Source organism: Bufo bufo, chromosome 2 (genome assembly GCF_905171765.1).
Source record: "Bufo bufo chromosome 2, aBufBuf1.1, whole genome shotgun sequence".
Lineage (NCBI taxonomy): Eukaryota > Metazoa > Chordata > Amphibia > Anura > Bufonidae > Bufo > Bufo bufo.
The window spans coordinates 452,360,660-452,388,652 of record NC_053390.1 but is presented as its reverse complement, the minus strand read 5'-3'; the positions used below and the strand labels follow the sequence as shown (position 1 = coordinate 452,388,652).

Here is a 27,993-nt window from a genome sequence, read left to right as displayed (position 1 = left end):
GAGCCTATTCCAGAGATGGAATCCTGTATGTTCCTCCATAGTAACAGTTACTTTCTACACTGTCTGGAAGTAGAGCTCAGGCTTCACAGATCTACTATTGCTAATGATCTGTATCTACTTTACTTGAGATGCTATCTGCATATCCAAGAGAGGTCATATACTGGGTTCTTTTGCAGTTATTAACCGCTTTTTCATTATTTTCAGCATCAGTTGGATCATCTGTTGATTCCGAATCGGAGTCAGATGGTGGAGAAGACCTCCCTAGCACATGGGAAACCATAGACCCGCGTGTTCCATTTTCGAAACAGCCTATTGAGACCAGCACCGATGACATCCCTTACATTGGAGTAGATGCACAATCTGAGTCTGAGGAAGATAACGCTCCAAGTCAAGGAAATCTAGCTGAAAATAACACAAATCAGTCTAACAATGTACTATCAACCGCTCAATTTCTGAGGACCCCTCTGCAATGCTATCGTCCTCTTCCTGTGGTCCGTGTGCTACAAGGAAGAATTGCATTGAGCACTTCTACTGACCGTTGCCCACGGTTTGTATAAGTGACTACAACCTCCTTTGGAATTTTCCATTCAAAGTGCCTTGCAAAGCAAATATTCATAAAGTGGTAGAGATCAAAGTGATTCTTAATAAAAGCAGGAGCTTTCAGCTTTGTGTGTACTGGAAATAGGCATCAGGCTATGCATCCTGAATAGCAATGGTACAAGGGACTACTGCTTTCTAACAGCAGCTGGCAGAGACTGAAGGGATTGTGCATTTGTGTGTGAAGATTATAAATCTGTTAACGTGTGTAATTGCTGAGAAGTCGGCACTTTTGTCCTTAAAAGAAATAAACTAAAACCATTTTGTCAAAATGCATTTATTTAGCTTAAGTACAGGGCGAAACAAAATCACTTTATAAAAGCTAAATATACTGCACCCGTGCCACAAAGAAATGCATGTACAAAGGAACCCATAACAAAATATACTCCGAATCTTAACACATGTAGCTTTTAATAATAATAAAAATAAATGTTGAATCGTCTTGAGGACACGTCACTGCACCAGGCGATACGTGATGTAGCGGCCAGCAGTCTCACTAGGACGAATGATCTTTACCACCTGCAAGATAGTAAGAGTTTTCTCTTATTAACTAAGAAGCAAACAAGTATATGCTAATTTTCCTTCAGTTTAAAGGGGTGATGCTAGATATTTAGAGGAAAAAAAGCGAGTATATAAAATTTTGCTTTAAACAGCATACCTGTTCCTGGAACAACTTACATAGAAAATCCTATGGTTAGTTGCTACATAAATAAAGTTTAAAAGGGTTGTGTCATCTCAGATAATGGGGACATATCGCTAGGATATACCCCCATTGTCTGATAGGTGCGGGTCCCACTTCTGGTAAACTATATTCCTATGGGGATAATGAAAATAGCCGATCGTGCTGCTCAGCTATTTTCGGCAGGCCAATAGGAAAGCTTGGTGGTGGCCAGACCCGACAACGCTGGCCACCACTTTGCCAGCCTCGTGTCAGGCTTCGTTTTAGAGATATGGTGTAGGTCCCAGAGGTGGGACTCGCCACCTATCAGACAACAGGGGCATATCCTAACAATATGCCCCTGTTGTCTGAGATGGGAATACCCCTTTAAGGATAAGGGTTCTCCGGTTCACATCCCTTTTGTTACCTGCTCCTAACACACCAAACACTGCATATTTATGCCCCAATACCTGTTTTTCCTGTATGTGCTTCACGTTCTCTGGCTATCACGGCATCTTTGCAGGAGTGTTTATATCCAGCACTTCCCTTTCCTCAGTTTCCTGCTCTTTTTTCCTAACCATACCAATCAAGCTTTGCAGCATGATGTGTCTGCCACACTGTTCAGTCTACAGTAGCCGTGCCCCCTACACCTCCTCTGGCCATATTAGTACACCCATCCATTAATCCTGATGGTCCATTTCTTATTAGACTGCTGGATCACATCACCAAAGTCATAGGAACTTCCCCCACCTTTTCCATACTGCACTAAACAGCATGAATCAGCAAGCACATCAAGAGATAAATATATGTAATTCTATCATGTGCGATACTACCTTCTGAGCTGTGTTCCATACTCTTCTTTGATACTGTCTGCCGAGGTGTGCATCTAAGGCTACTTTCACATCTGCGTTTTCAATTCCGCTATTGAGATCCGTCATAGGATCTCAATAGCAGAAGAAAACGCTTCAGTTTTGTCCCCATTCATTGTCAACGGGGACAACGCTGAACTGAATGAAACGGAATGTACCATAATGCATTCCATTCCGTTGCACTCCCTTCGCAGACAACGTAACGCTGCAAGCAGCGTTTTCCTGTCCACGATGTGGTGCGGAGCAAGACGGATCTGTCCTAAACACACAATGTAAGTCAATGGGGACGGTTCAGTTTTCTCTGACACAATAGAAAACGGATCCGTCCCCCCTTGACTTTTAATGGTGTTCTTGACTGATCCGTCCTGGTTATAGAAGACATATACAACCGGAACCGTTCAGGATGGATGCATGCGCTGTATTATTTAACGGAAGCGATTTTTGCAGATTCATGACTGATCCCAAAAAACACTAATGTGAAGTAGCCTAAACCCATCATGTGTCAATCTTTATTTTTTTTCCTTGCTAATATTATCCTACTGGTGACAGGTAAAAGGAGGTATATATACACTGTGCATGATGCATTTATCTTCCATGTGGCATTTAAAAAAAATTTATAATATTTTTTCAAATAATTTGGCAAATCCCTTTTTACATACAGAATAAAAAAAAATTGCAATGGAACCCAGGTAGCATGCCCCATCTACTGCAGAAAACACCAACTGCAAATCCAAGGGTTAAATCTGGCTGAATTTTCGATACACGTGGACTTTGATGCTGAATTATCACAAATGCGTTTTGCATAGTGAAAGGGCTTCCAACCAAGTGAAGACACCATACAGTAGTATATTCTAATCCACAAGAAATTTCTGAGTGTACATTATGGAAAGATACTAAAAACTGCAATTTTTTCTCACCTGACCCCTTTTTAGCCCAAATATCTTGCAAACCGGATCTCCAGCTTGTATACGAGGAAGCTGTGATTCTCTGAGTTTACTGAATAAATGGTTAAGGCTTGTTCTGAAACAAAAAACAAACCCTAAGGGGAAGATTTTATCAAGACATTGGCGTTCCAATACAGCACTTCTGATCCCGTGTGCAAGATGCGCCTATTTTTTTAAAAGGCAGAATGCCTACACTTGAGCTAAAAGTTACGCCAGTTTCTGGAGCAAGTTATAGTAAAACCAGAGGCCACAAAAGGCTCCATCCCTTTCCACTAAGTCCTGCCCCTTATCTAGCCACTTTTTTTTTAAAGCTGTAAAAAGCTTCAAAATGATGCAAATTAAGGCACAAATAAATAGTTTGATAAATGGCCTCTAAATTTTGTTGAACATATTGGTTCTTAAATGAAATGTCCTAGTTAGTTTTTTTTAAACTGCAGGGGACTCTATAAAATTATACTCACCGCCCCAAACCCCCTTCGCTCCTGTGCTGCGCACCACCATCATCCCAGCTGCAGCAGCCATAACAAGCCAGTATACTGTAGGTGACCACTAACACCAATCAGTGGCCTAAGCAGCATACAGAACAAGACCACTGACTGGCTGCACAGGTCAAGTATTGGAACCATGCACGTCACCGCTGTAGTCATGACAAAAGAGCCCAACGCAAAAGAGGGAGCTTGGGATGGCAAGTAAAAAAAGTTTTTCTAGTATACCAATAGGTTCTCCGTTGTCTTTCTTAAAAAAAAAAAAAACTGTGGGACAACCCTTTAAATCACTAGCGGCAAAACCTTCTAATAATATTGTTTTAACTAAATGTCCACTGAATGCCTCCCATCGAGAAAGGATACTATCTTGCTAGCAGCTCTGTGACTTCATCCTTTGTCATGACCACATGTTCAGGAACCACTGAAAAGAAGAAAGGTACATTATAAATGGTGGTGAAATGAAACACGGCAGAAAACTGTTGTGCTCAATGACCCTGAAAGCAGTGGGTAATAAGGGGACTGTAAATGTCACTTTACCGTGATCCCTCAAGATACAATGGTCTCAGGATATGATATTACATACAATGGTCTTTTCTGATATATCGGTAAGTTGAAGCTAGACTCGACATAAAATGCCTCAGACTCCGATCCAACCAATCAAGGACACTTTCAGGTAAAAATGCTGTATTAGTTACTAGTTAGCAGCTATCCCTGACTGTTATATGTAAGGACTTGTTTTATCTGTCTAAAGGGGTTGTCCGAGTTATGAAAATAAATAAATATTTAGCACTGTAAATCTGATGGACAGCAATATACTGTAGAACAGAGCTAAGCAAGTTTTAGGTAAAAACAATTATATTTCCTCATTTCCCTGGTTGTCTTCTGGCCCTCTGCAATACCACTCTCTGCCCCTCCCCCTGCACTGCTAAGGGAGTGAATACAAGTGCTGCCCTGAGTGACATGTCTGCCTACTGGGATACTCAGCAGCATGTTGTATGTGTAGGACTACAAGTCCCAGATGTACAATGACACTGCCGATACACACAGGATCTTCTCCCTACCTGTTCTTGTGTAGAACTCCTCTAGGTCTGAGCTCCTGTGCCCAGCATTTGTCTCCTCACTGCCTGCAGCTACTCAGGTAAAGCCTTCAGCCCTGAGTCTGCACAGCTGAAGGGGTTAATCTTTCCTGAAGTATCCAATTGGAGGGGAGACACAGGGCAGAGAGCAGCAGCCAGACAGCAGAGCAGGGGCGTGGCCAGCCCCAGTGACCTCCGTGTACAGACACATATCTGATCTCTTAGGCTTTGTGCACGAAACATCATCAAGCAGGGAGAGAAGCTGACATCACAGGTCATGTGACCCTCAGTGATATCTGAGAAACCAGCACTAGAGATAAAGTAAGTCAATTGTAAAGGTCCTTTCATTTGACTATTTAGAAACATACAAGAACAAAAAAATAACTGACAACCCTTTATTATCTGCCTATTTTTCTTTAAAATCTTCATTTTCTCTCATCTTGGATGACATTTTGGGGCTTTAGAATCAGATACTCAACTTAGAATGGTTTCAACATACAATGGTCGTCCTGGAACCAATTAATATTGTAACTTGAGGGACCACTGTATATATAGTATGAAACTGGGGCTGAGTAACAACAGTACCTCATTATGGGTGATCCATTACTATGAGGTCATACATATCTCTGATATCAATCTTCTCGACAGCTGTCTGACTTACCTCATGTTCTGTGATGTTTATCAGAAGCTCCTGCTGCAGAAACTGCTCGAGAATATATTTGGGAGCCATATCTACCAGTGACTAAATGAACAGAAGATTAAAAAGTCAACATAAGTGGAACACCGATGGACACAAGTGTGGACTGTTTTTATAATTCTTAAAGGGCTTCTGTCACCCCACTAAACTATTTTTTTTGTGTACTTATAATCCCTATCATGCGATATTGCTATACCTTATGTTATTAATAATTTTCGTTCAGTAGATTTTGCAAAAAACGTACTTTTATGATATGCTAATTACCTTTCTACCAGCAAGTAGGGCGTCTACTTGCTGGTAGCAGCCGCAGAAAACCGCCCCCTCCTCTTGTTGATTGACAGGGCCAGCCGCGATCTCCTCCTCCGGCCAGCCCTGTCAGCATTTCAAAAATCGCGCGCACTGTGTTGATTCGGCGCAGGCGCTCTGAGATAAGGAGGCTCGGCTCCTCAGCACTTCCCTCAGAGCGCCTGCGCCGATGACGTCACCGGCGTACTGAGGGAGTGCTGAGGAGCCGAGCCTCCTTATCTCAGAGCGCCTGCGCCGAATCAACACAGGCGCGCGATTTTTTAAATTCTGACAGGGCTGGCCGGAGGAGGAGATCGCGGCTGGCCCTGTCAATCAACAAGAGGAGGGGGCGGTTTTTCCTGCGGCTGCTACCAGCAAGTAGATGCCCTACTTGCTGGTAGAAAGGTAATTAGCATATTATAAAAGTACGTTTTTGGCAAATCTACTGAACGAAAATTATTAATAACATAAGGTATAGCAATATCGCATGATAGGGATTATAAGTACACATAAAAAAAATAATATATCTGTTTAGTGGGGTGACAGAAGCCCTTTAACGTCAAACCTCCTAAACCAAGAAATAGCCGTAAATACCTGCTTGGCAGATGTTGTCATTCCTTGCTGCACCACCAATGATGGCCCTGGTGATGTTTTCTTCCTGCCTCCTCTGACAGTACATTTTGATGGTCTTTATTCCAACCTTTGGTTCCTCTGAAAATTGGCAGGAAAGCGAGTCACAAAAATAACCTCAATTTATCATCCTAATCACACACAACGCCAAGACACTAGCACCTACCAGGGAAAACACAAACATCTGATCTGTGGGATCATCATTGTGAGCCACCACACTGTAGAGATCATTTCGCCGAGGTCGGCCCTCGCTTGGCTTGTCACCAAACTGTGCCTTGAATTCATCCAATGTCTGGTCCAATTCATCTTGGGTCACAAGGTATCCTCTGTCATGGCATAGCTGAAGGAACAAATGAAAGAAACATAGGTTAAACTGAAAACTGTCCAAAACCTAACACAACAAAAAACCATGAGGCAGTGTGTAAATGGCTGACTCAATGCTCTATATAACTTTAAACCTGTTCCACCACCAGCTACAAAAACCCCTTCATAATATCTGGTTCTGCACCCAATTGAAGTATCATGGGTTTGTAAATCAAAAAGTGTGTGACTGACTCCAGCTTTGTATCATTCATTTATGTATACCTTCATGTCTCAACTATAAAGGGAACCTGTGACCACGAAATGCAGTGCGATCGGCACGCAGCATGTTAAAGAGCAGGAGAAGCTGAGCAGATTGATATTGTTTATGGAAACACAATTCGGTAAACCCCTGTATTTTATTCATGGAAATCCCTGCTACTTCTGGGTTTAGGAGTTAAGTAGGAGGTCTATCAGTGATTGACAGCTATGTCTGCATGGGAATACATATAGGGAATGCTATCAATCACAGATAGACCTCCTACTGAACTCTAAATCCAGAAGTAACAGAGAATTAAATGAATACAGGTTATACTGAATAATTCCCCCTAAAACTATATCAATCTTTTTTTGGTTGTTTGTAGTCAGTTTTACATAATAAAGCATTTTTGAAAAAAAATATTTTTTAGTGTCTCCATATTCTGAAAGCCATATATTTTTTATGAGACTGTCTTATGTAGGGGCACATTTTGTTTGGTATGAGATTTTTATAGAGCAGATTCTTACGGACGCGGCAAATACCGAAATAGGTCTACTTTTTAAAATTTTATTTAGGTTTTACACTATAATATCCTTATTTAAACAAAAAAACAAAAACATTTTAGTATCTCCATAGTCTGAGTCAGTTATTTTTAGCCGATTGTCTTAGGTAGGAGCTATTTTTGCAGGATGAGAGGACTGGTTTTATTGGCACTATCTTGGGGTGCATATGACTTTTTGATCGCTTGGTATGACACTTTTGTGAAGGCAGGTGAGAAAAAAAAAAAAAAAAGGCTTTTTGGACACAGATTTAATTTTTTTTACGGTGTTCACCTGAGGGGTTAGGACAGGTCGAATTTTTATAGAGCACGTTGTTAAGGATACGGCGATACCTATATGTCTACTGTTTATTTAAGTTTTAAACATCAATAACAGCATTTATGAAACAAAACAAAAAATCATGTTTTAGTGTCTCCATATTTTGAGAGCCATAGTTTTTTTTATTTTTTGGGCGATTGTCTTAGTAGGTCTCATTTTTTGCAGGATGAGATGACTGGTACAATTTTGGGGTGCGTATAACTTTTTGATCGCTTGGTATTACACTTTTTGTGATGTAAGGTGACAAAACTAAGATTTAGTTTTACCGGGTAAATGGTTTTCCAGGAGTCCCGACATGACAGCACCCACTGGAGGTATGTCCTATTGTTCTTTATAGGGACAGGAAGCGAGAGAGATTAAAATGCCCCTCCCCACCCCACTCTCCAGTGTTTTCCAACTTACTACACCGATAGGATCCAACTAATTTATTAGAAATCACCATGTTTAACAACACATTGGTACATAAAGTCAGATCAACCAAAGAACAAAGCAAAAGGACGGGGGGTAATACCGGGTGCTGTCATGTCGTATTCCTGGAAAACCATTTACCGGTAAGACTAAACCTTAGTTTCCAGGACGTCCCTCCACGACAGCACCCACTGGAGAACTACCAACTTAGACATAAACTAGGGGGGGGGGGGGGGGGGGGGGGGGGGGGGGGGGGGGGGGGGGGGAACCACCGGCTGAAGGACTTTCCGTCCAAATGCCAGGTCGTGGTTGGCTAGAGCATCTAGCCTATGGTGTTTAGCAAAAGTCAGGAAACTAGACCATGTTGCGGCCTTGCAAATCTGATCAACCAAGGCCTCGGCTTTCTCTGCCCACGTTGCTGCCATGGCTCTGGTTCAGTGGGCTTTAATAGTTAAAGGGCAGAGTATATTCTGAAGTCTGTAGGATACTTTGATAGTCTCTTTTATCCATCTTGCTAAGGTCTGTTTTGAAGCCTTGTTGCCTTTGTTTCTTCCACCGAACTGGACGAAAAGATTAGTCGACCTACTCCCGGATTTTGCCCTTTGAAGGTAAGCCAGAATTGTTCTTCTAACATCCAGACAATGGAATCATTCCTCCTGTACATTTTTCGAGGAGGTACAAAATGAAGAAACATAGAATGTGTCGGCAGATAAGAACCATTTGGCCCATCTAGTCTGCCCAATATACTGAATACTATGGATAGCCCCCGGCCCTATCTTATATGAAGGATGGCCTTATGCCTATCCCATGCATGCTTAAACCCCTTCACTGTATTTGCAGCTACCACTTCTGCAGGAAGGCTATTCCATGCATCCACTACTCTCTCAGTAAAGTAATACTTCCTTATATTACTTTTAAACCTTTGCCCCTCTAATTTAAAACTGTGTCCTCTTGTGGTAGTTTTTCTTCTTTTAAATATGCTCTCTTCCTTTACCGAGTTGATTCCCTTTATGTATTTAAAAGTTTCTATCATATCCCCTCTGTCTCTTCTTTCTTCCAAGCTATACATATTAAGGTCCTTTAACCTTTCCTGGTAGAGTTTTATTCTGCAATCCATGTACTAGTTTAGTAGCTCTTCTCTGAACTCTCTCTAGAGTATCTATATCCTTCTGGAGATATGGCCTCCAGTACTGCGCACAATACTCCAAGTGAGGTCTCACCAGTGTTCTGTACAGCGGCATAAGCACTTCACTCTTTCTACTGCTTATACCTCTCCCTATACATCCAAGCATTCTGCTGGCATTTTCGTGCTGCTCTATTACATTGTCTTCCCACCTTTAAGTCTTCTGAAATAATTACTCCTAAATCCCTTTCCTCAGATACTGAGGTCAGGACTGTGTCAAATATTCTATATTCTGCCCTTGGGTTTTCGCCCCAGGTGGCATTATCTTGCACTTATCCACATTAAATTTTCAGTTTCCAGAGTTCTGACCATTCTTCTAGTTTTCCTAAATCCTTTTCCATTTGGCGTTTCCCTCCAGGAACATCAACCCTGTTACATATCTTTTGTGTCATCAGCAAAAAGACAAACCTTACCAGCGAGGCCTTTTGCAATATCACTTATGAAGATATTAAACAAATCGGTCCCAGTACAGATCCCTGTGGAACCCCACTGGTAACATACCTTGTTTTGAATGTTCTCATTGACTACAACCCCTCTGTTGTCTGTCACTCAGACCACTGCCTAATCCCACTCAACAATATGGGAGTCCATGCTCAATGACTGCAGTTTATTGATAAGTCTTCTATGTGGGACAGTGTCAAAAGCCTTACTAAAATCTAGATATGCGAGTGTCTACTGCATTAATGTCACGATCAGTGTGGGGGGGAAACTCACACTGAACACAGGAGAGAAGGGGAACAGTAACTGGGCGTGGAAACTGGGAAGAAAACAGGTCACCTAGACAACCCTAATCCGGGCCCTGACTACCTATCAATATGAATAGACCTTGAAGGTAGGAAATATTTATAAGCAGGATACCTAGGCCCTGATTTCCTATAAGGCCCTGGAATACGTATAGGACCAGAGACAACTCATTCCTCCCCAGATGGACGAATGGAAGTCTCTGTCTCAGGCCCAGATACTACAACAGGGAATATAACACAAAAAGGTCTATTTGTGGACAGCTCACTTGTGACAAATCGATTGGAATACTTCCCTGTTGAGCATCCATTCTCCTGGGTTGAATTTGTGTCGGCTCAGTAAATCTGCTGTGGAGTTGAATGCTCCCTTTAGGTGAATAGCTGAGATGGAAAGGATTCTCCTTTCTGCCCATGTAAATATTTGGTTTGTCAGATTCTGAAGGAGAAGGTTTCTTGTTCCTCCCTGACGCTTTAGATAGACTGTGGTCATATTGTCTGAAAGTATTTTAATATGTTGTCCTTGAAGTAGATGCCTCTGCTAGCCGTTAGTGTCTCCAGTACGCTTCAACTCTATGAAATTTGAATGACCCTCCGACTGTCCTGAAAGAAGCAATCTCTCACATTGGCGCCCCAGCCTCTCTGACTCGCGTCCTGGGTAATCACTATTGCTGGAGACGCGTTCCAGGGAACTCCTTTCTTTAGATTTTCTGGGTTCACCCACCAACAAGGATAGGGAGTATTTTACCTTCTCTGAGAGGATTGTCCTGGAGTTGAGGGAGCAGTGGTCTCTGGAGCACTGCATCTTGTAATGTTCTTGAGTGGTACTGTGCCCAAGGTATATTGAGATGCAAGAGGTCATTAGGCCCAGGAACTGCATACACTCTCTTAAGGTATGATTTCTTTCCTTTGAAGGATACTATTCTTTTTCTTATCCTTTCTTGTTTTATATACGGGATATAGGAATGCTGTTTAACTAAATCTAGAAGAGTTCCAGGAAATTTTTCCTGGTGTCCAGATGCAGGTCCGATTTCTTGTAATTTATAATCCATCCCAACTGTTTTAGTAGAGATAGAGTATGTTGAATGTGATCCTCCAGACACTGTTTTGATTGTGCTAGTGAGTAAAAAAAAATAGTCTAGGTAAGGTACTATCAATATCTGTTTTTGCCGTTAAATTGGCCATAATTTCTGTGATCACTTTTGTGAATATGCGCAGGGCTGAGGATATCCCGAATGGCAGGCATTGAAACTGGGTAATAGAAAATTCTTTCCTTGTATTTGATTGCAAATCTTAGATATTGTTGGTGCTGCTGATGTATGGGGATCTGGTAGTAAGCATCCTTTAAGCAGGGATGTGGAATTTTTTTTTTTTAACTAGTTGTCGAAGGACTAAAGCGGGGGGCTGCTCGCTCTACTTGACCTAATACAAAAAATTATTTTAAAATCAAAACCTATATTTCAATGCACCGCCACGCTTCCTTATGCAGGGAGGTGGCTGGCTTGCGTTCCAGTCTTTGTGGTGTGAAATGACTAAGTTTAGTCCTCGTTCAACACCAGATGATTTGTCCAGAATGCACTACATCACAGCAGGCTCACTATGTTGTAGGGCGTAACGATCCATTGAAGTGAATGGCACCGTAGCCACAGCCGCAGGCGATCGGATGCACGGGATCTCAAGGCACAATTTAGAGTTGTTGCGATACCAAATTTTTATATTCGATTTCGATACCATAAAAAGTATTGCGATACTCGATACCACGCAAAAAAAATAAACCCAAAAAGCCACGTGCATTCCGCATTTTTTTAAAAATGGCGAATCGCGCAGTTTTTATTTATCTTTTTCTGTTCCGGCGTTCACCGCATAGATTTTTTCTATTTTAATAGTTTGACTTTTCGGACGTGGCGATGTGTTTATTTATGTTTATAAATTTTATATGTAATTTATACTTAATATTTTTATTTTTTTTTTTCACTTTATTTATATAACTATTTCCCCCTTTAGGGTCTAGAACCTGAAAATCTCTGCCAGACACTGCGCCACCAATGATAAATTAACCCTTAAAACAGGAGGCGGGTACTGGCAGCAAGTCAGCGGCAGTTAACCCCTCAGGTGCGGCACTGAGGGGTTAACTGCCGCTGATCACAGCTCCCTGTCAGAGGCAGGGTGTCCGGCTATGCGATTCTGCTGCCGGCACCTGCCTCCTGTATTAAAAAGTTAGACTACCTTTCGTGGGTTCGGACTTAGTTAAGTTAGCAGGACATGTAGAACAGCGCCCAGGGATCTCCCTGCACCTACTATTATTCCTGGGCGCCGCTCCGTTTGCCCCGCCTGTGCCCCAGTTACAGTCTCCTGCTCCGTATGCTAATTACTACTATCGGAGCGATGGGGAGGAGACATCAGCTTCTCTATAGGGCGTACTTCTCACTGAGCTGCGATTGGACAGCTGATGTCTCCTCCCCCCATCCCTCCGATGAGTAGTAATAGCATACGGAGCAGGAGACTAACTGGGGCACAGCGGGCAAACGGAGCGGCGCCCAGGAATACTAGTAGGTGCAGGGAGATCCTGGTGCCGCTCTACATGTCCTGCTAACTTAAAGGGTTTCTATCACTTCATATCACATATTTTAGGTGTCAGACACTAGCGTTCCGCTAGTGTCTGCTCTAACAAAACATCCTAAATGATAGGTTTTGGGAGCAGCCGTTTTGCTAAAATAACAACTTATATCTATATGCTAATGAGCCTCTAGGTGCTATGGGGGCGTCATTAGCACCTAGAGGCTCCGTCTACCTTCCTAAACTGTCCCCGTCCAGCGCGTCCCTCCAGCCCGTCCATCTCCTGCTGAATGCGATCCTCTCCGTGCGGTCTCTGTTCTGCGCATGCGCAGTGAATGTCTGACCGCTTCCCTGCTCAGACATCTCCACTGCGCCTGCGCCGATGACGACATAGTGCAGGCGCAGTGGAGATGTCTGAGCAGGGAAGCGGTCAGACATTCACTGCGCATGCGCAGAACAGAGACGCGCACGGAGAGGATCGCATTCAGCAGGAGATGGGTGGGCTGGAGGGACGCGCCTGGGCGGCGGCAGTTTAGGAAGGTAGACGGAGCCTCTAGGTGCTAATGACGCCCCCATAGCACCTAGAGGCTCATTAGCATATAGATATAAGTTGTTATTTTAGCAAACGGCTGCCCCGAAACCTATCATATTAGGATGGTTTGTTAGAGCAGACACTAGCGGATCGCTAGTGTCTGACACCTAAATATGTGATATGAAGTGATAGAAACCCTTTAACTAAGTCCGAACCCATAAAAAAGGTCCTTCTATCATTGGTGGCGCAGTGCGCCCGCCCCTCTCTCATTGGTGGCAGCGGCACAGGGGGAGGGAGAAACTGCTTCCTTCTCCCCTGTGCTGCTGAGGGAACACGAGTGCGCGCTCATGTTCTGCGATACTAGACTGCGCAGCAGAGCAGCCCAGTATCGAAAAATTTGAAATCCCGGTATCGTATCGATACCGGGATAAAAATATCAATTGGGTATCGAAATTTCGATACCCGCAACAACCCTAGCACAATTATTGGAACCAAACAACAAAGCCTCAATGTAAACCGTAAGTTAGGGCAAGGAATGAATAACAATATAAACCTATAGGGCCAGATTTATCATTACTCTGACAGCTCACTCCACTTTTACATATGGCTAAAGTCAGTTTTAGCCAAGTCAGATTTATGATCGGCCCTTTAAGACTGTAATAAATGTGGTTTGACGGTAGTAGTTTATCCGTCAGTAAGCAGCTTTGCAAAAGTCGCACATCTTTACGAAAAAAAGTCGCACATCTTTACGAAAAAGTCGCATGTTCTATTAAAAAGTCTCATAAGATAAGCATGGTTCTCACAGGAGTGAAATTGCCCATTTTTTTGCAACTTTTTTGCGACTTTTTAAATAGTCCCAATAGTAAATCTGTCTAGAGATTCATTTACATAAGAAAACACACCCACTTTCAGAAAAACTGGCGAGCATAGTGCAGAGCAGAAAAAAGTCGCTAAATTTGTGCACAGTTTTAGCGTTTGCACATTTTTTTGCGACTTTCACTCCATTATTCTGACTTGATCTAATGATAAATCTGGCCCATAATGTTGTTGAACAAACAAAAGAATGCCCAGTGTATTCAAAAAATATATACTTTTTATTTAATTATAATAAACATATCATGATTACTAAAATATTAGAGATAGCAAGAAAAGGGTATGAAAAGTCAGCAGAAAGCCCGAATGCAGCAATCCACTGGCCGGTGTCGCTGTTACCCGCCAGAAAATGGAAAACATGTCAAGTATAACAGTAGTATGCACCGGGGTGATTCACAACACAATAGCCCATAAAATATGACTATTCCAAATGTAATTCATGTGATCATCACCCTGATGCATAACCACAGATGAGTCTCAGCTCACCCCAAAATGTAATGAAGACAAATAATCAAACATCCTCTAGCAATATATATACACACACAGTTGTGTTCAAAGTTATTCAACCCCCAATGCAGTAAAGGGTTTTAGGGAATTTCGTGTACATTTGTAATTGTGTTCCGAATGAAATCTTACAAGGACTTTTTAAAGAACCAAATGCAACTAAAATGACATCAATTGTTTTTGTAATACAGTATTAAATGTTTTTTTTGTGATTTCTTCATTAACACAATTATTCAACCCCTTAAAGACTACCACTCTTAAGAACAGAGGTTCATTCAAGTGTTTTCGATCAGGTATTGAAATCACCTGTGGATGTCAAGGAGCAGCAATCAAGCATAATAAGCACCAATTAGGCAGATTTAAAAGGACTGTGATACTCAGCTCCTTCTAGACATTTACTGGTGTGTTTACAAACATGGTGAAGTCAAGAGAATGGTCCAGAAAGACAAGAGAAGAGGTGATTTCTCTTCACAGGAAGGGCAATGGCTATAAGAAGATTGCAAAGATGTTAAACATACCAAGAGACACCATAGGAAGCATCATTCGCAAATTCAAGGCAAAGGGCACTGTTGAAACGCTACCTGGTCGTGGCAGAAAGAAGATGCTGACTTCGACTGCTGTGCGCTACCTGATGCGCAAAGTGGAGAAAAGTCCCCCGTGTGACTGCTGAGGAACTGAAAAAAGATTGGTCAGATGTGGGTACTGAAGGTTTCAGCTCAGACAATAAGGCGCACACTGCGTAATGAAGGCCTCCATGCCAGAACTCCCAGGCGCACCCCCTTGCTGTCTCCAAAGAATAAGAAGAGTCGACTGCAGTATGCCAAAAGTCATGTGACAAACCACAAAAGTTTTGGGATAGTGTTCTGTGGACTGATGAAACAAAATTAGAACTGTTTGGGCCCATGGATCAACGCTATGTTTGGAGGAGGAAGAACAAGGCCTATGAAGAAAAGAACACCTTGCCTACTGTGAAGCATGGCAGGGGGTCAATGATGCTTTGGGGCTGTTTTGCTTCTACAGGTACAGGGAAGCTTCAGCGTGTGCAAGGTACCCATGAATTCTCTTCAGTACCAGGAGATATTGGATGAAAATGTGATGCAGTCCGTCACAAACCTGAGGCTTGGGAGACGTTGGACCTTTCAACAGGGACAATGATCCCAAGCATACCTCCAAGTCCACTAGAGCATGGTTGCAGATTAAAGGCTGGAACATTTTGAAGTGGCCATCGCAATCACCAGACTTAAATCCGATTGAGAACCTCTGGTGGGACTTAAAGAAAGCAGTTGCAGCGCGCAAGCCTAAGAATGTGACTGAACTGGAGGCTTTTGCCCATGAAGAATGGGCGAAGATACCTGTAGATCGCTGCAAGACACTTGTGTCAAGCTATGCTTCACGTTTAAAAGCTGTTATAACTGGAAAAGGATGTTGTACTAAGTACTAAGATTGAATGTCACTTGGGGGTTGAATAAAACTGATAATGATGTGAGCACAGAAAAGACATTTGTGGTTATTCCATTATAAATGTTATGTTATATTTGTCTGACTTACAAGTGCCTCTTTGATTTAATTGTAAACAAGATGACTGAAATGATCAAAATCAATGTCAAACTGGCCAAAACACTCAATTTCAGTGGGGGTTGAATAATTTTGAACACAACTGTATATATATATCCCTCACATAAGTGAGACAACACACACCAAGCCTTATTGTAAAGGATATGAAGGAGCTCATCTGTGGGTAACAGATAGAGAGTTAAAGCATACCATGAGACATGATGGAGGGTAAAGGCAGCAGGCACGGGACAGGCAAGGTCCGGTCAAAATGCTGCTTGCAGCATTTTGTTTGGACTGGACTGCAGGCATAATGTGCCTTGCGATCCTGTGCAGCCGATCGCATTGCAGCCGTTGGGCATGGTTATGGTGCCAATCACTTCAACAGACCACTACGCCCCGTCCTGCCCCACAATATAGTTAGCCGGCCGCAATGCGGTGCAGTGCATTCTGGACAGAATCAGGCCGGAACGCACTGCCCGGTGTGAACGAGGCCTTAATGTGATCACAGCAATTATCTTAGTGCACACTCTTGCTCTTAGCACATTACTACCCGTACCTCTAGGTGGTTTAGGCAAATTAGCTGCGATGTGGCATGGAAAGGACCCCCCTCACCTTCCCAGTTTGACAACACCTGCAGAAAGGGGGTCCTCTGAGGGATGCTGGCAGAGTTGAGAGTTCTATCAATGCCCCTGGCTCTGTAACGGCTCTGTCACTACTCCTCCCCCCCCACCCCCCCCCCCCCCCCCCCCCCCCCCCCCCCCCCCCCGAGCCGGAGACGTGACAGAACCTTTCATTGCTCCACCCCTCCAGCTCTGTCAGTTCTTCTTCACCATGCTGTCACTACACCACTCCCCCCGCTCTGTCACCGCGGCTGCGTCACTGCTCTACGCCCACTGCTCGGTCACCGCCGCTCCACGCCCCCAGCTAGTCGCTGATCCACTGCTCCGGTAAACAAAGCCATCTCAGTCCTGCTACTTGTCCACAGCAGGGCTAAGCTACTGAACAAACTACCTGCCCAGCGCCCGAAACTGCATTTCCCGGGCGTCTGGCGATACGATTTCCACACCCCTGTTTAAGTCTATGGTGCACCTGGAGTGATTAGTGGCGTTGTCGATCTTATTGATTCCATTTTGAATTTGTGATATACCACCCATTTGTTCAGGAATATTAGGTTGATAATTGTCCTGATTGACCCGTCTAGTTTCTTTATGAAGAATAACTTTGAGAAGTGTCCTTTGATTTCTTTTGAGTGAGGCACCTGAATTATCACTCCCAGACTTAGCAGTTTTTTGTACGTCTGCCAGAAGTTGACTCTGCAGAGAATCTGTCTGAAACTCTGTGATCTGAAAAATCTGGGGAGGAGGACAACGGAACTCTATTCTAAATCCCTGGCAGATGGAGTCTAGAATCCATTGGTTTTGTGTTATTTGCCCCCATCTCTGCCAGAAGAAGCGCAGTCTTCCCCCCACCGGCCTGGCGTCATTGTTTTCCTGTATTTGTATTGAAGAGAAATCCTCTTCCTCCCTTAGGGTAGCTTCATCTACCCGTCTTAAGGCCTCTTTCACACTTGCGTTGTACGGATCCGGCGTGTACTCCATTTGCCGGAATTACACGCCAGATCCGGAAAAACGCAAGTGAACTGAAAGCATTTGAAGACGGATCCGTCTTCAAAATGCGTTCAGTGTTACTATGGCACCCAGGACGCTATTAAAGTCCTGGCTGCCATAGTAGTAGTGGGGAGCGGGGGAGCAGTATACTTACAGTCCGTGCGGCTCCCGGGGCGCTCCAGAATGACGTCAGAGCGCCCCATGCGCATGGATCACGTCATCCATGTGCGTGGAGTGCCTTAACGTCACTCGGGAGCGCCCGGGGAGCCGCACGGACGCTAGGAGTATACTGCTCCCCACTACACTTTACCATGGCAAACAGGACTTTAGCGTCCTTGAAGCCATAGTAAGCACTCTGAAAAAGCTAAACGTCGGATCCGGCAATGCGCCGAAACGACGTTTAGCTTAACCTCTTAAGGACATAGGGCGTACAGGTACGCCCTTGTGCCCTGGTACTTAAGGACACAGGGCGTACATGTACGCCCTGTGTATTTTCGATCACTGCCGTGCGGCTGGCAGTGATCGGAACCCGGTGCCTGCTCAAATCATTGAGCAGGCACCTAGGCTAAATGCGCGGGGGGGTCCCGTGACCCCCCCATGTCGGCGATCGCGGCAAACCGCAGGTCAATTCAGACCTGCGGTTTGCTGCGATTTCTGAAGTTTCTGATCCCCGCGGTCAGGGACTGCGGGGACCAGAAACTTCATATGCCTAAAAAAAAAGTTTTATTCACCCCCCCCTGCACCCCCGAATGATTTTTATGGTGGCGGGAGGTGCAGGGGGAGGGTTGCGGGCGGTGCGGGAGGCGGGCGGTGCGGCAGGCGGGATCGCGATCCCCCGCCCGCCTCCCCTTGTATAATCGTTGGTGTCTAGTGGGGGATACCAGGGTGCCAGCACATTGCTGGCACCCTGGTATAAACGGCTGACATCTGCGATGCGATGTCAGCCGTTTAACCCTTTCCATACAGCGGTCCGTACGGACCGCTGTATGTAAAAGGTTAACAGCGCAGGGAGCTCCCTCCCTCTCCCATCGGGGGGCTGCTGTGCCTTTTGCAGCCCCCGATGGGGAGGGAGAGAGCCCCCCGAGAGATCCCCTCCTTACCCTTCCCCGTCTGCGAAGTTCTGAGCAGTACTGAGCAGACGGGGAAGGTTCCATGGCAACAGGACGTCTCTCAGGCGTCCTGCTGTCCATGGTGCTGAACAGATCTGTGCTGAAAGGCATAGATCTGTTCAGTGTAAGTAAAATACAGTACAGAACTATATATATTGTACTGTACTGTATTATACAGACATCAGACCCACTGGATCTTCAAGAACCAAGTGGGTCTGGGTAAAAAAAAGTGAATAAAAGTGAAAAAAAAGTAAAAATCAAAAAACACATTTATCACTGATAAAAAATGAAAAAAAATAAAATTCCCTACACATGTTTGGTATCGCCGCGTCCGTAACGACCTGATCTATAAAACGGTCATGTTACTTTACCCGAACGGTGAACACCATAAAAATAAAAAATAAAAAACTATGATGAAATTGAAATTTTGCCCACCTTACTTCCAAAAAAGGTAATAAAAGTGATCAAAAAAGTCGCATGTACGCCAAAATTGTAACAATCAAACCGTCATCTCATCCCGCAAAAATCATACCCTACCCAAGATAATAGCCAAAAACTGAAAAAACTATGGCTCTTAGACTATGGAAACACTAAAACATGATTTTTTTTTGTTTCAAAAATGAAATCATTGTGTAAAACTACATAAATAAAAAAAAAGTATACATATTCGGTATCGCCGCGTCCGTATCGCCCGGCTCTATAAAAATATCACATGATCTAACCCCTCAGATGACCACCGTAAAAAAATAAAAATAAAAACGGTGTAAAAAAAGCCATTTTTTTGTCATTCTACGTCACAAAAAGTGTAATAGCAAGCAATCAAAAAGTCATATGCACCCCAAAATAGATTGCCAATCAAACCGTCATCTCATCCCGCAAAAAATGAGACCCTACTTAAGATAATCGCCCAAAAACTGAAAAACTATGGCTCTTAGACTATGGAGACACTAAAACATTTTTTTGGTTTTAAAAATGAAATCATTGTGTAAAACTTACATAAATAAAAAAAATTGTATACATATTAGGTATCTCCGCGTCCGTGACAACCTGCTCTATAAAATTACCACATGATCTAACCTGTCAGATGAATGTTGTAAATAACAAAAAAAAAAAACGGTGCCAAAAAAGCTATTTCTTGTTACCTTGCCGCACAAAAAGTGTAATATAGAGCAACCAAAAATCATATGTACCCTAAACTAGTACCAACAAAACTGCCACCCTATCCCGTAGTTTCTAAAATGGGGTCACTTTTTTGGAGTTTCTACTCTAGGGGTGCATCAGGGGGGCTTCAAATGGGACATGGTGTCAAAAAAACCAGTCCAGCAAAATATGCCTTCCAAAAACCATATGGTGTTCCTTTCCTTCTGCGCCCTGCCGTGTGCCCGTACAGCTGTTACGACCACATATGGGGTGTTTCTGTAAACTACAGAATTAGGGTCATAAATAATGAGTTTTGTTTGGCTGTTAACCCTTGCTTTGTAACTGGAAAAAAAATATTAAAATGGAAATTCTGCCAAAAAAGTGAAATTTTGAAATTGTATCTCTATTTTCCATTAAATCTTGTGCAACACCTAAAGGGTTAACAAAGTTTGTAAAATCAGTTTTGAATACCTTGAGGGGTGTAGTTTCTTAGATGGGGTCACTTTTATGGAGTTTATAATCTAGGGGTGCATCAGGGGGGCTTCAAATGGGACATGGTGCCAAAAAAACAGTCCAGCAAAATCAGCCCTCCAAAAACCAAACGGCGCACCTTTCACTCTACGCCCCGCTGTGTGCCCGTACAGTAGTTTACGGCCACATATGGGGTGTTTCTGTAAACAGCAGAGTCAGGGCAATAAAGATACAGTCTTGTTTGGCTGTTAACCCTTGCTTTGTTAGTGGAAAAAAATGGTGTTAAAATGGAAAATTAGGCAAAAAAATGAAATTCTCAAATTTCATCGCCATTTGCCAATAACTCTTGTGCAACACCTAAAGGGTTAACGACGTATGTAAAATCAGTTTTGAATACCTTGAGGGGTTGTAGTTTCTTAGATGGGGTCACCTTTTAGGGAGTTTCTCCTCTAGGGGTGCATCAGGGGGCTTCAAATGGGACATGGTGTAAATAAACCAGTCATAAAAATCAGCCTTCCAAAAACCAAACGGCGCACCTTTCACTCTACGCCCCGCTGTGTGGCCGTACAGTAGTTTACGGCCACATATTGGGTGTTTCTGTAAATGGCAGAGTCAGGGCAATAAAGATACAGTCTTGTTTGGCTGTTTAACCTTGCTTTGTTAGTGGAAAAAATGGGTTTAAAATGAAAATTAGACCAAAAAATGAAATTCTCAAATTTCCTTCCTATTTGCCAATAACTCTTGTGCAACACCTAAAGGGTTAACAACGTATGCAAAATCAGTTTTGAATACCTTGAGGGTGTGTAGTTTCTTAGATGGGGTCATTTTTGGGTGGTTTCTATAATGTAAGCCTCGCAAAGTGACTTGAGACCTGAACTGGTCCCTAGAAATTGAGTTTTTGTAAATTTCGGAAAAATTTCAAGATTTGCTTCTAAACTTCTAAGCCTTATAACATCCCCAAAAAATAAAATATCATTCCCAAAACAATTCAAACATGAAGTAGACATATGGGGAATGTAAAGTCATCACAATTTTTGGGGGTATTACTATGTATTACAGAAGTAGAAAAACTGATACTTTGAAATTTGCAAAAATTTTTCAAATTTTTGTTAAATTAGGTATTTTTTGGTGCAAAAAAAATTTTTTTTTGGACTCCATTTTACCAGTGTCATGAAGTACAATATGTGACGAAAAAACAATCTCAGAACGGCCTGGATAAGTCAAACGTTTTAAAGTTATCAGCACTTAAAGGGACTCTGGTCAGATTTTCAAAAAATGGCCTGGTCCTAAGGTGTAAAAAGGCTGTGTCCTTAAGGGGTTAAGGCCGGATCCGGATTAATGCCTTTTAATGGGCATTAATTCCAGATCCGGCCTTGCGGCAAGTGTTCAGGATTTTTGGCCGGAGAAAATACCGCAGCATGCTGCGCTTTTTGCTCCGGCCAAAAAAACGTTCCGGTCCGGAACTGAAGACATCCTGAACGGATTTCTCTCCATTCAGAATGCATTAGGATAAAACTGATCAGGATTCTTCCGGCATAGAGCCCCGACGACGGAACTCTATGCCGGAAGAAAAGAACGCAAGTGTGAAAGGGCCCTTACCCTTCCCTAGTCTAGCCGTTGTGTTTTGGAATTGTCTAGAGGGCTTACGAAAGGACTGCGATTTCTTTGATTTTTCCTCTGGAAAGCCTTTTTTCTTATGTGCCGCGCTCTCCAGAATAGAATCCAGGACTGGTCCAAATAGGTAGGAGCCAGTGAAGGGGATTGCACATAATCTATTCTTGGAAGCAATATCCCCTGACCATGATTTAAGCCAGAATGCCCGTCTTGCCATATTTGTTAGTGACCCATTCCTTGCAGAAAACCGGATGGATTCTGCTGAGGCATCTGCCATGAAAGAAGTAGCCATCTTTAATAATGGTAGTGACTCCAAAAATTCCCTGGATGTTTTTAGCTTGAGATGATTTTCCAGTTGTTCGAGCCACAGAAACATCGCCCTGGCCACGGATGTGGCCACAATATTTGTGTTAATGGACACAGCAGAAGATTCCCATGCTTTTTTTTTTGATAAACTGTCTATTTTTCGATCCATCGGATCCTTCAACTGGGATGAATCTTCAAACGGAATTGTGGTTTTCTTTACCACTTGAATATTGACTTTAGGGATTTCTTCCCATAATTTTGTCTCTTCCGGGTCAAATAGTCTGCTTTTGAATTCCCGTGGAACATATAGCTTATTTTCTGCTTCCTCCCATTTGTCTTTTATTAATTCCTTTACATTTGAGTTTACTGGAAAAAGATGCTTTTTTTTTTTGCTCTCAGGCCCCCAAACATTTCATCTTGAATGGTTCGGGCCTGCTGGTACTCCTCGATTGCCATCGTCTGTCGTATTGCTGTTAGGAGGGAATCTAAGTCTTCTCCAGAAAAGAAGTATCATCCGAGAGAGAGGAAGGGGGATGTTCTTCTTCCATCTCTTCTGAATAGTATAAGCCATCATCCTCAGAATCAGAGTCCATCTGAACCCCGAGTCGTTTGAAGGGTGGTGGAGAGGGGACTGGAGTAAGGACTTTGTTTAATCCTGCCGCCTGGACTTTTTCCCTTATTATAGCTCCTAATTCTGACATAAAGGAAGGTTGTTCCTCTAAGAATTTTAGATAAGCAGTCTGGACATGGAGGTTTTTATATACGACTCCAATAGATTTTTTTGGACATGTCGCACATTTTTTAGCTTTCTTTTTTGAATCCCAATGAGACTTGTGTCCTGTCTCTTTCTCAGCCTAAGGCCTCATGCACACGACCCTTGTTCTGGTCCGCATCCAAGCCGCAGTTTTTGCAGCTCGGATGAGGACCATTCACTTCAATGGGGCCGCAAAAGATGCAAACAGCACTCCGTGTGCTGTCCACATCCGTTGCTCCGTTCCGTAGCCCCGCAAAAAAATAATAATATAACATGTCCTATTCTTGTCCGTTTTGGCATTTCTACAATGTTCCTGTTCCGTTCCACAAATTACGGAAGGCCCACGGGAGGCTTCCGTGTTTTGCGGATCTGCAATTTGCGGACCGGTCGTGTGCATGAGGCCTGAAGCGGAAGAGAGAGAGCTAGGTTCATATAGAACTCTCTATAACACCGGACAAAAACAGGGCAGGGAGTGTAACTTACATGACCCTGGACGTAAGCCTACTGCTTTCCAGACATCGGGACCTCCATGATGCACAACTGAACACAGCCATCATCACTTAAATGGACTTACCCTATTTTGGTGCGTCCCCTCCGCCTCCTCTTCCTGGGGGACTCATTCCAAGGAAGAGTCAACCCCCATGCAAGGCCTTGCATTATCGAGGCCTCCAGAATGCGATGTGCGCCGCCATCTTCTTCCGGGGCACGCAAACGCACACTTCCGATCACGTGGTCCGGCTCGGCAATCCTCCACCACTGTGCGCCTAGAGGAGCAGCCGAGCCCAGAGCTCCCACACAGTAGAAGCGGCATCGGCGTCCACAATACCACTGCGATTTATTTGAGGCTTACATGCCCAGTCGGAGTTGAAGACGGTGTCCAGGAATGGTCCCAGACCCCAGGTATAGGGGAATAGCTAGGGGACCCCTTCCCAGAGGGGTGCTAGCTTAAGCTACCGGAGGCTGAGAGGAGAGGCATAAACCCCCCCGACCCAGCCTCAGCCTTTTCCTAACATATCTTCTTTCTTCATCCCTTAGCAGGGACTCCTCTCTGCTCCTATCCCCGTAGGGACAAGAAGGACACTGGAGAGCGGGGGTGGGGAGGGGCCTTTTAATCTCTCTCGCTTCCTGTCCCTACAGAGACCAATAGGACATCTTCCTATGGAGTATGCTGTTATGGAGGGACGTCCTGAAAAAATGCCTTTTTTTAGCACAGTTTTTATTATTTTTTTTTTTTACGGTGTTGACCAGACGGGGTGGATCATGTGATATTTTTTATAGAGCAGGTTAATATGCACGCGGTGATACCCAATATGTCTGTTTTTTATTTTTATTTTTTACAATTTTATAAGTCTCTTTTTATGGGAAAGGGGCTTTTTTTAATTGAAACTTTAATTTTTTTTATTGTTAAAAACACTTTACAGTGGAGGTCACTGTTAACCACCTCAGACCCTATAGCTTAAACACCCTTAAAGACCAGGCCACTTTTTACACTTCTGACCTACCCTACTTTCACCGTTTATTGCTCAGTCATGCAACTTACCACCCAAATGAATTTTACCTCCTTTTCTTCTCACTAATAGAGCTTTCATTTGGTGGTATTTCATTGCTGCTGCCATTTTTACTTTTTTGTTATTAATCGAAATTTAACGATTTTTTTGCAAAAAAATGACATTTTTCACTTTCAGTTATAAAATTTGGCAAAAAAAACGACATCCATATATAAATTTTTCTCTAAATTTATTGTTCTACATGTCTCTGATAAAAAAAAAAATGTTTGGGTAAAAAAAAAATGGTTTGGGTAAAAGTTATAGCGTTATAAACTATGGTACAAAAATGTGAATTTCCGCTTTTTGAAGCAGCTCTGACTTTGTGAGCACCTGTCATGTTTCCTGAGGTTCTACAATGCCCAGACAGTACAAACACCCCACAAATGACCCCATTTCGGAAAGTAGACACCCTAAGGTATTCGCTGATGGGCATAGTGAGTTCATAGAACTTTTTATTTTTTTCTTCTTTCCAAAATGGGGTCACTTGTGGGGTAGTTATACTGCCCTGGCATTCTAGGGGCCCAAATGTGTGGTAAGTAGTTTGAAATCAAAATGTGTAAAAAATGACCGGTGAAATCCGAAAGGTGCTCTTTGGAATGTGGGCCCCTTTGCCCACCTAGGCTGCAAAAAAGTGCCACACATGTGGTATCGCCGTACTCAGGAGAAGTTGGGCAATGTGTTTTGGGGTGTCATTTTACATATACCCATGCTGGGTGAGATAAATATCTTGGTCAAATGACAACTTTGTATAAAAAAATGGGAAAAGTTGGCAAGATATTTCTCTCACCCAGCATGGGTATATGTAAAATGACACCCCAAAACACATTCCCCAACTTCTCCTAAATACGGAGATACCACATGTGTGACACTTTTTTGCAGCCTAGGTGGGCAAAGGGGCCCATATTCCAAAGAGCACCTTTCGGATTTCACCGGTCATTTTTTACACATTTTGATTTCAAACTTCTTACCACACATTTGGGCCCCTAGAATGCCAGGGCAGTATAACTACCCCACAAGTGACCCCATTTTGGAAAGAAGACACCCCAAGGTATTTCGTGATGGGCATAGTGAGTTCATGGAAGTTTTTATTTTTTGTCACAAGTTAGTGGAATATGAGACTTTGTAAGAAAAAAATAAATAAATCATTTTCCGATAACTTGTGACAAAAAATATAAAATTCTAGGAACTCGCCATGCCCCTCACGGAATACCTTGGGGTGTCTTCTTTCCAAAATGGGGTCACTTGTGGGGTAGTTATACTGCCCTGGCATTTTCCAGGGGCCCTAATGTGTGGTAAGTAGGTAAATGACCTGTGAAATCCTAAAGGTGCTCTTTGGAATGTGGGCCCCTTTGCCCACCTAGGCTGCAAAAAAGTGTCACACATGTGGTATCGCCGTATTCAGGAGAAGTTGGGCAATGTGTTTTGGGGTGTCTTTTTACATATACTCATGCTGGGTGAGAGAAATATCTCGGCAAAAGACAACTTTTCACATTTTTTATACAAAGTTGTAATTTGACCAAGATATTTATCTCACCCAGCATGGGTAAATGTAAAATGACACCCCAAAACACATTGCCCAACTTCTTCTGAGTACGGCGATACCACATGTGTGACACTTTTTTGCAGCCTAGATGCGCAAAGGGGCCCACATTCATTTTATGAGGGCATTTTTAGACATTTGGATCCCAGACTTCTTCTCACGCTTTAGGGCCCCTAGAATGCCAGGGCAGTATAAATACCCCACATGTGACCCCATTTTGGAAAGAAGACACCCCAAGGTATTCAATGAGGGGCATGGCGAGTTCATAGAAAAGAAAATTTTTGCCACAAGTTAGCGGAAATTGATATTTTTTTTTTTCTCACAAAGTCTCCCTTTCCGCTAACTTGGGACAAAAATTTCAATCTTTCATGGACTCAATATGCCCCTCACGGAATACCTTGGGGTGTCTTCTTTCCGAAATGGGGTCACATGTGGGGTATTTATACTGCCCTGGCATTCTAGGGGCCCTAAAGCGTGAGAAGAAGTCTGGAATATAAATGTCTAATTTTTTTTATTCATATTCATAAAAGGGACACAGATCTGACCCCTAGTGATCAGATGCTTAAGTTGTCCGGGTTCAGAGCTAAACCTGGACATACCCATATTTTCACCCAGGCAGCCCACCTGATGTTAGCATTTTATGCTCCGATGCGCTCCCTTGCCCTGCGCTAGATTGCACAGGGCAGGGGCTCTTTTGTTTACAATAACACATTGCCGGGCAGAAGCTTCCGCCCGGCAATGTGTTCGGTGTTGTCACCGGCTCTGATGGGCGTGCGTTAGCGCCGCCCTAGCCGTTTTACTGGCTAGGGCAGCGCTAATGCCCGCCCATCAGTGCCGGTGACATCACCGGGCTTCCTGGCAGCCCCATGGAGAGCCCGGTACGTCACTGAAACTCCTGACAATGCCTTTGCCCTGCGCGATTTAGCGCAGGGCAAAGGAGAGCATTGGAGCATGTAGTTGTAGTTCCAGAACAGCGGCGGTACCGGAGGCTGCTGATCCCTGTACCAGACCAGTGTATATCAGCCTGATGGGGACAACAAGGACTCTTTTTGGTCTCTGCTGGGGTAATGGAGCCCTATGGATTACGGTTAGGGCTTTCCACAGTGACTGTGCTCATCAGACATGACTGAACACTGGACAGCCCATATGGATCCCATCTCTGCGGCTGGTTGTCAATCATACGCGCCATCATGTATGTCATCGTACAGGAAAATGTCACATCCACAGCGCAGTCTATTGTTTCCTATCAGCCATAGTGGGACATAGACGTCCATAGACACGTGTGTGAGTGCATCTCCCCACACACACTGGCCGGCCATGGCAGGGGACGAGCTGAGTGTCACCACCTGCTCCTTCACCTGCATAATGGTCTTCCGAATCTTCCACAGCCGGTAAGTCTCCTCATCATCATCCATGGCTGCAACCGGACACGAGCGCCAGCGCCAATAGCCTAGTCTCCTCTCACAGCACGAGGCCTTTCCTGTTCTTAGGTGTCCGCCTAACTGCCTGTCTGCCGCAAAGGCCCCATACGGGGAGGATAGCTGCCCCAGCCATTGCCTGTGTAGGATGCGCTTCTACTACAGACGAGCCGACTTCCAATAGGAAGGGGTCCCCAGCTCCTCTCGTCACATTACACTTGTGACTGGGGTGAGTATGGCTGCCACTGACTTTCTAGAACATGTCGCCAGTAATGGTGCTCGTCTGCCATCTTCCTGGTAGGCACGTCCGTGTTGTATAAACGCATGCGGCTCACCTGCGGCTGCTCCGTGACTGGAGTTTACTGACACTGTCCATAAACAATGGGGCACGTTTACTATAGTGTCTGCCTCTGTTTTTAGGCGTAAAAATGCTATTTTAGACTGTCTATTTTTTTTTTGTAG

The 27,993-nt window shown here is 43.7% G+C and overlaps 3 protein-coding genes across 6 annotated transcripts in view; 2 read left to right on the top strand and 1 right to left on the bottom strand.

Moving 5' to 3' along the window:
- The window catches only part of ARHGAP45 (Rho GTPase activating protein 45), an 82,174-nt gene extending 81,157 nt beyond the window's left edge, over positions 1 to 1,017 (top strand). For 2 of the 3 annotated variants that reach the window (XM_040417576.1, XM_040417578.1), the window contains one exon: positions 205 to 1,017. In XM_040417576.1, the coding sequence (XP_040273510.1) occupies positions 205 to 557 (353 nt within the window). In that variant the 3' untranslated portion in view covers positions 558 to 1,017. The remainder of the gene's footprint in view (positions 1 to 204) is intronic. The other variant, XM_040417577.1, reaches the window with a different exon arrangement.
- On the bottom strand, positions 985 to 27,679 carry POLR2E (RNA polymerase II, I and III subunit E). The gene is given in 8 exon segments (XM_040417581.1): positions 985 to 1,116; positions 3,042 to 3,120; positions 3,917 to 3,974; positions 5,287 to 5,371; positions 6,206 to 6,241; positions 6,243 to 6,322; positions 6,404 to 6,581; positions 27,472 to 27,679. Coding segments are annotated over 8 exon segments (639 nt in total). The 5' UTR covers positions 27,529 to 27,679; the 3' UTR covers positions 985 to 1,050.
- LOC120989463 overlaps positions 27,678 to 27,993 on the top strand; it is a 57,761-nt gene continuing 57,445 nt past the window's right edge. For both annotated transcript variants that reach the window (XM_040417580.1, XM_040417579.1), the window contains exon 1: positions 27,678 to 27,760. The gene's annotated coding sequence lies outside the window, so the exon portion shown is untranslated. The remainder of the gene's footprint in view (positions 27,761 to 27,993) is intronic.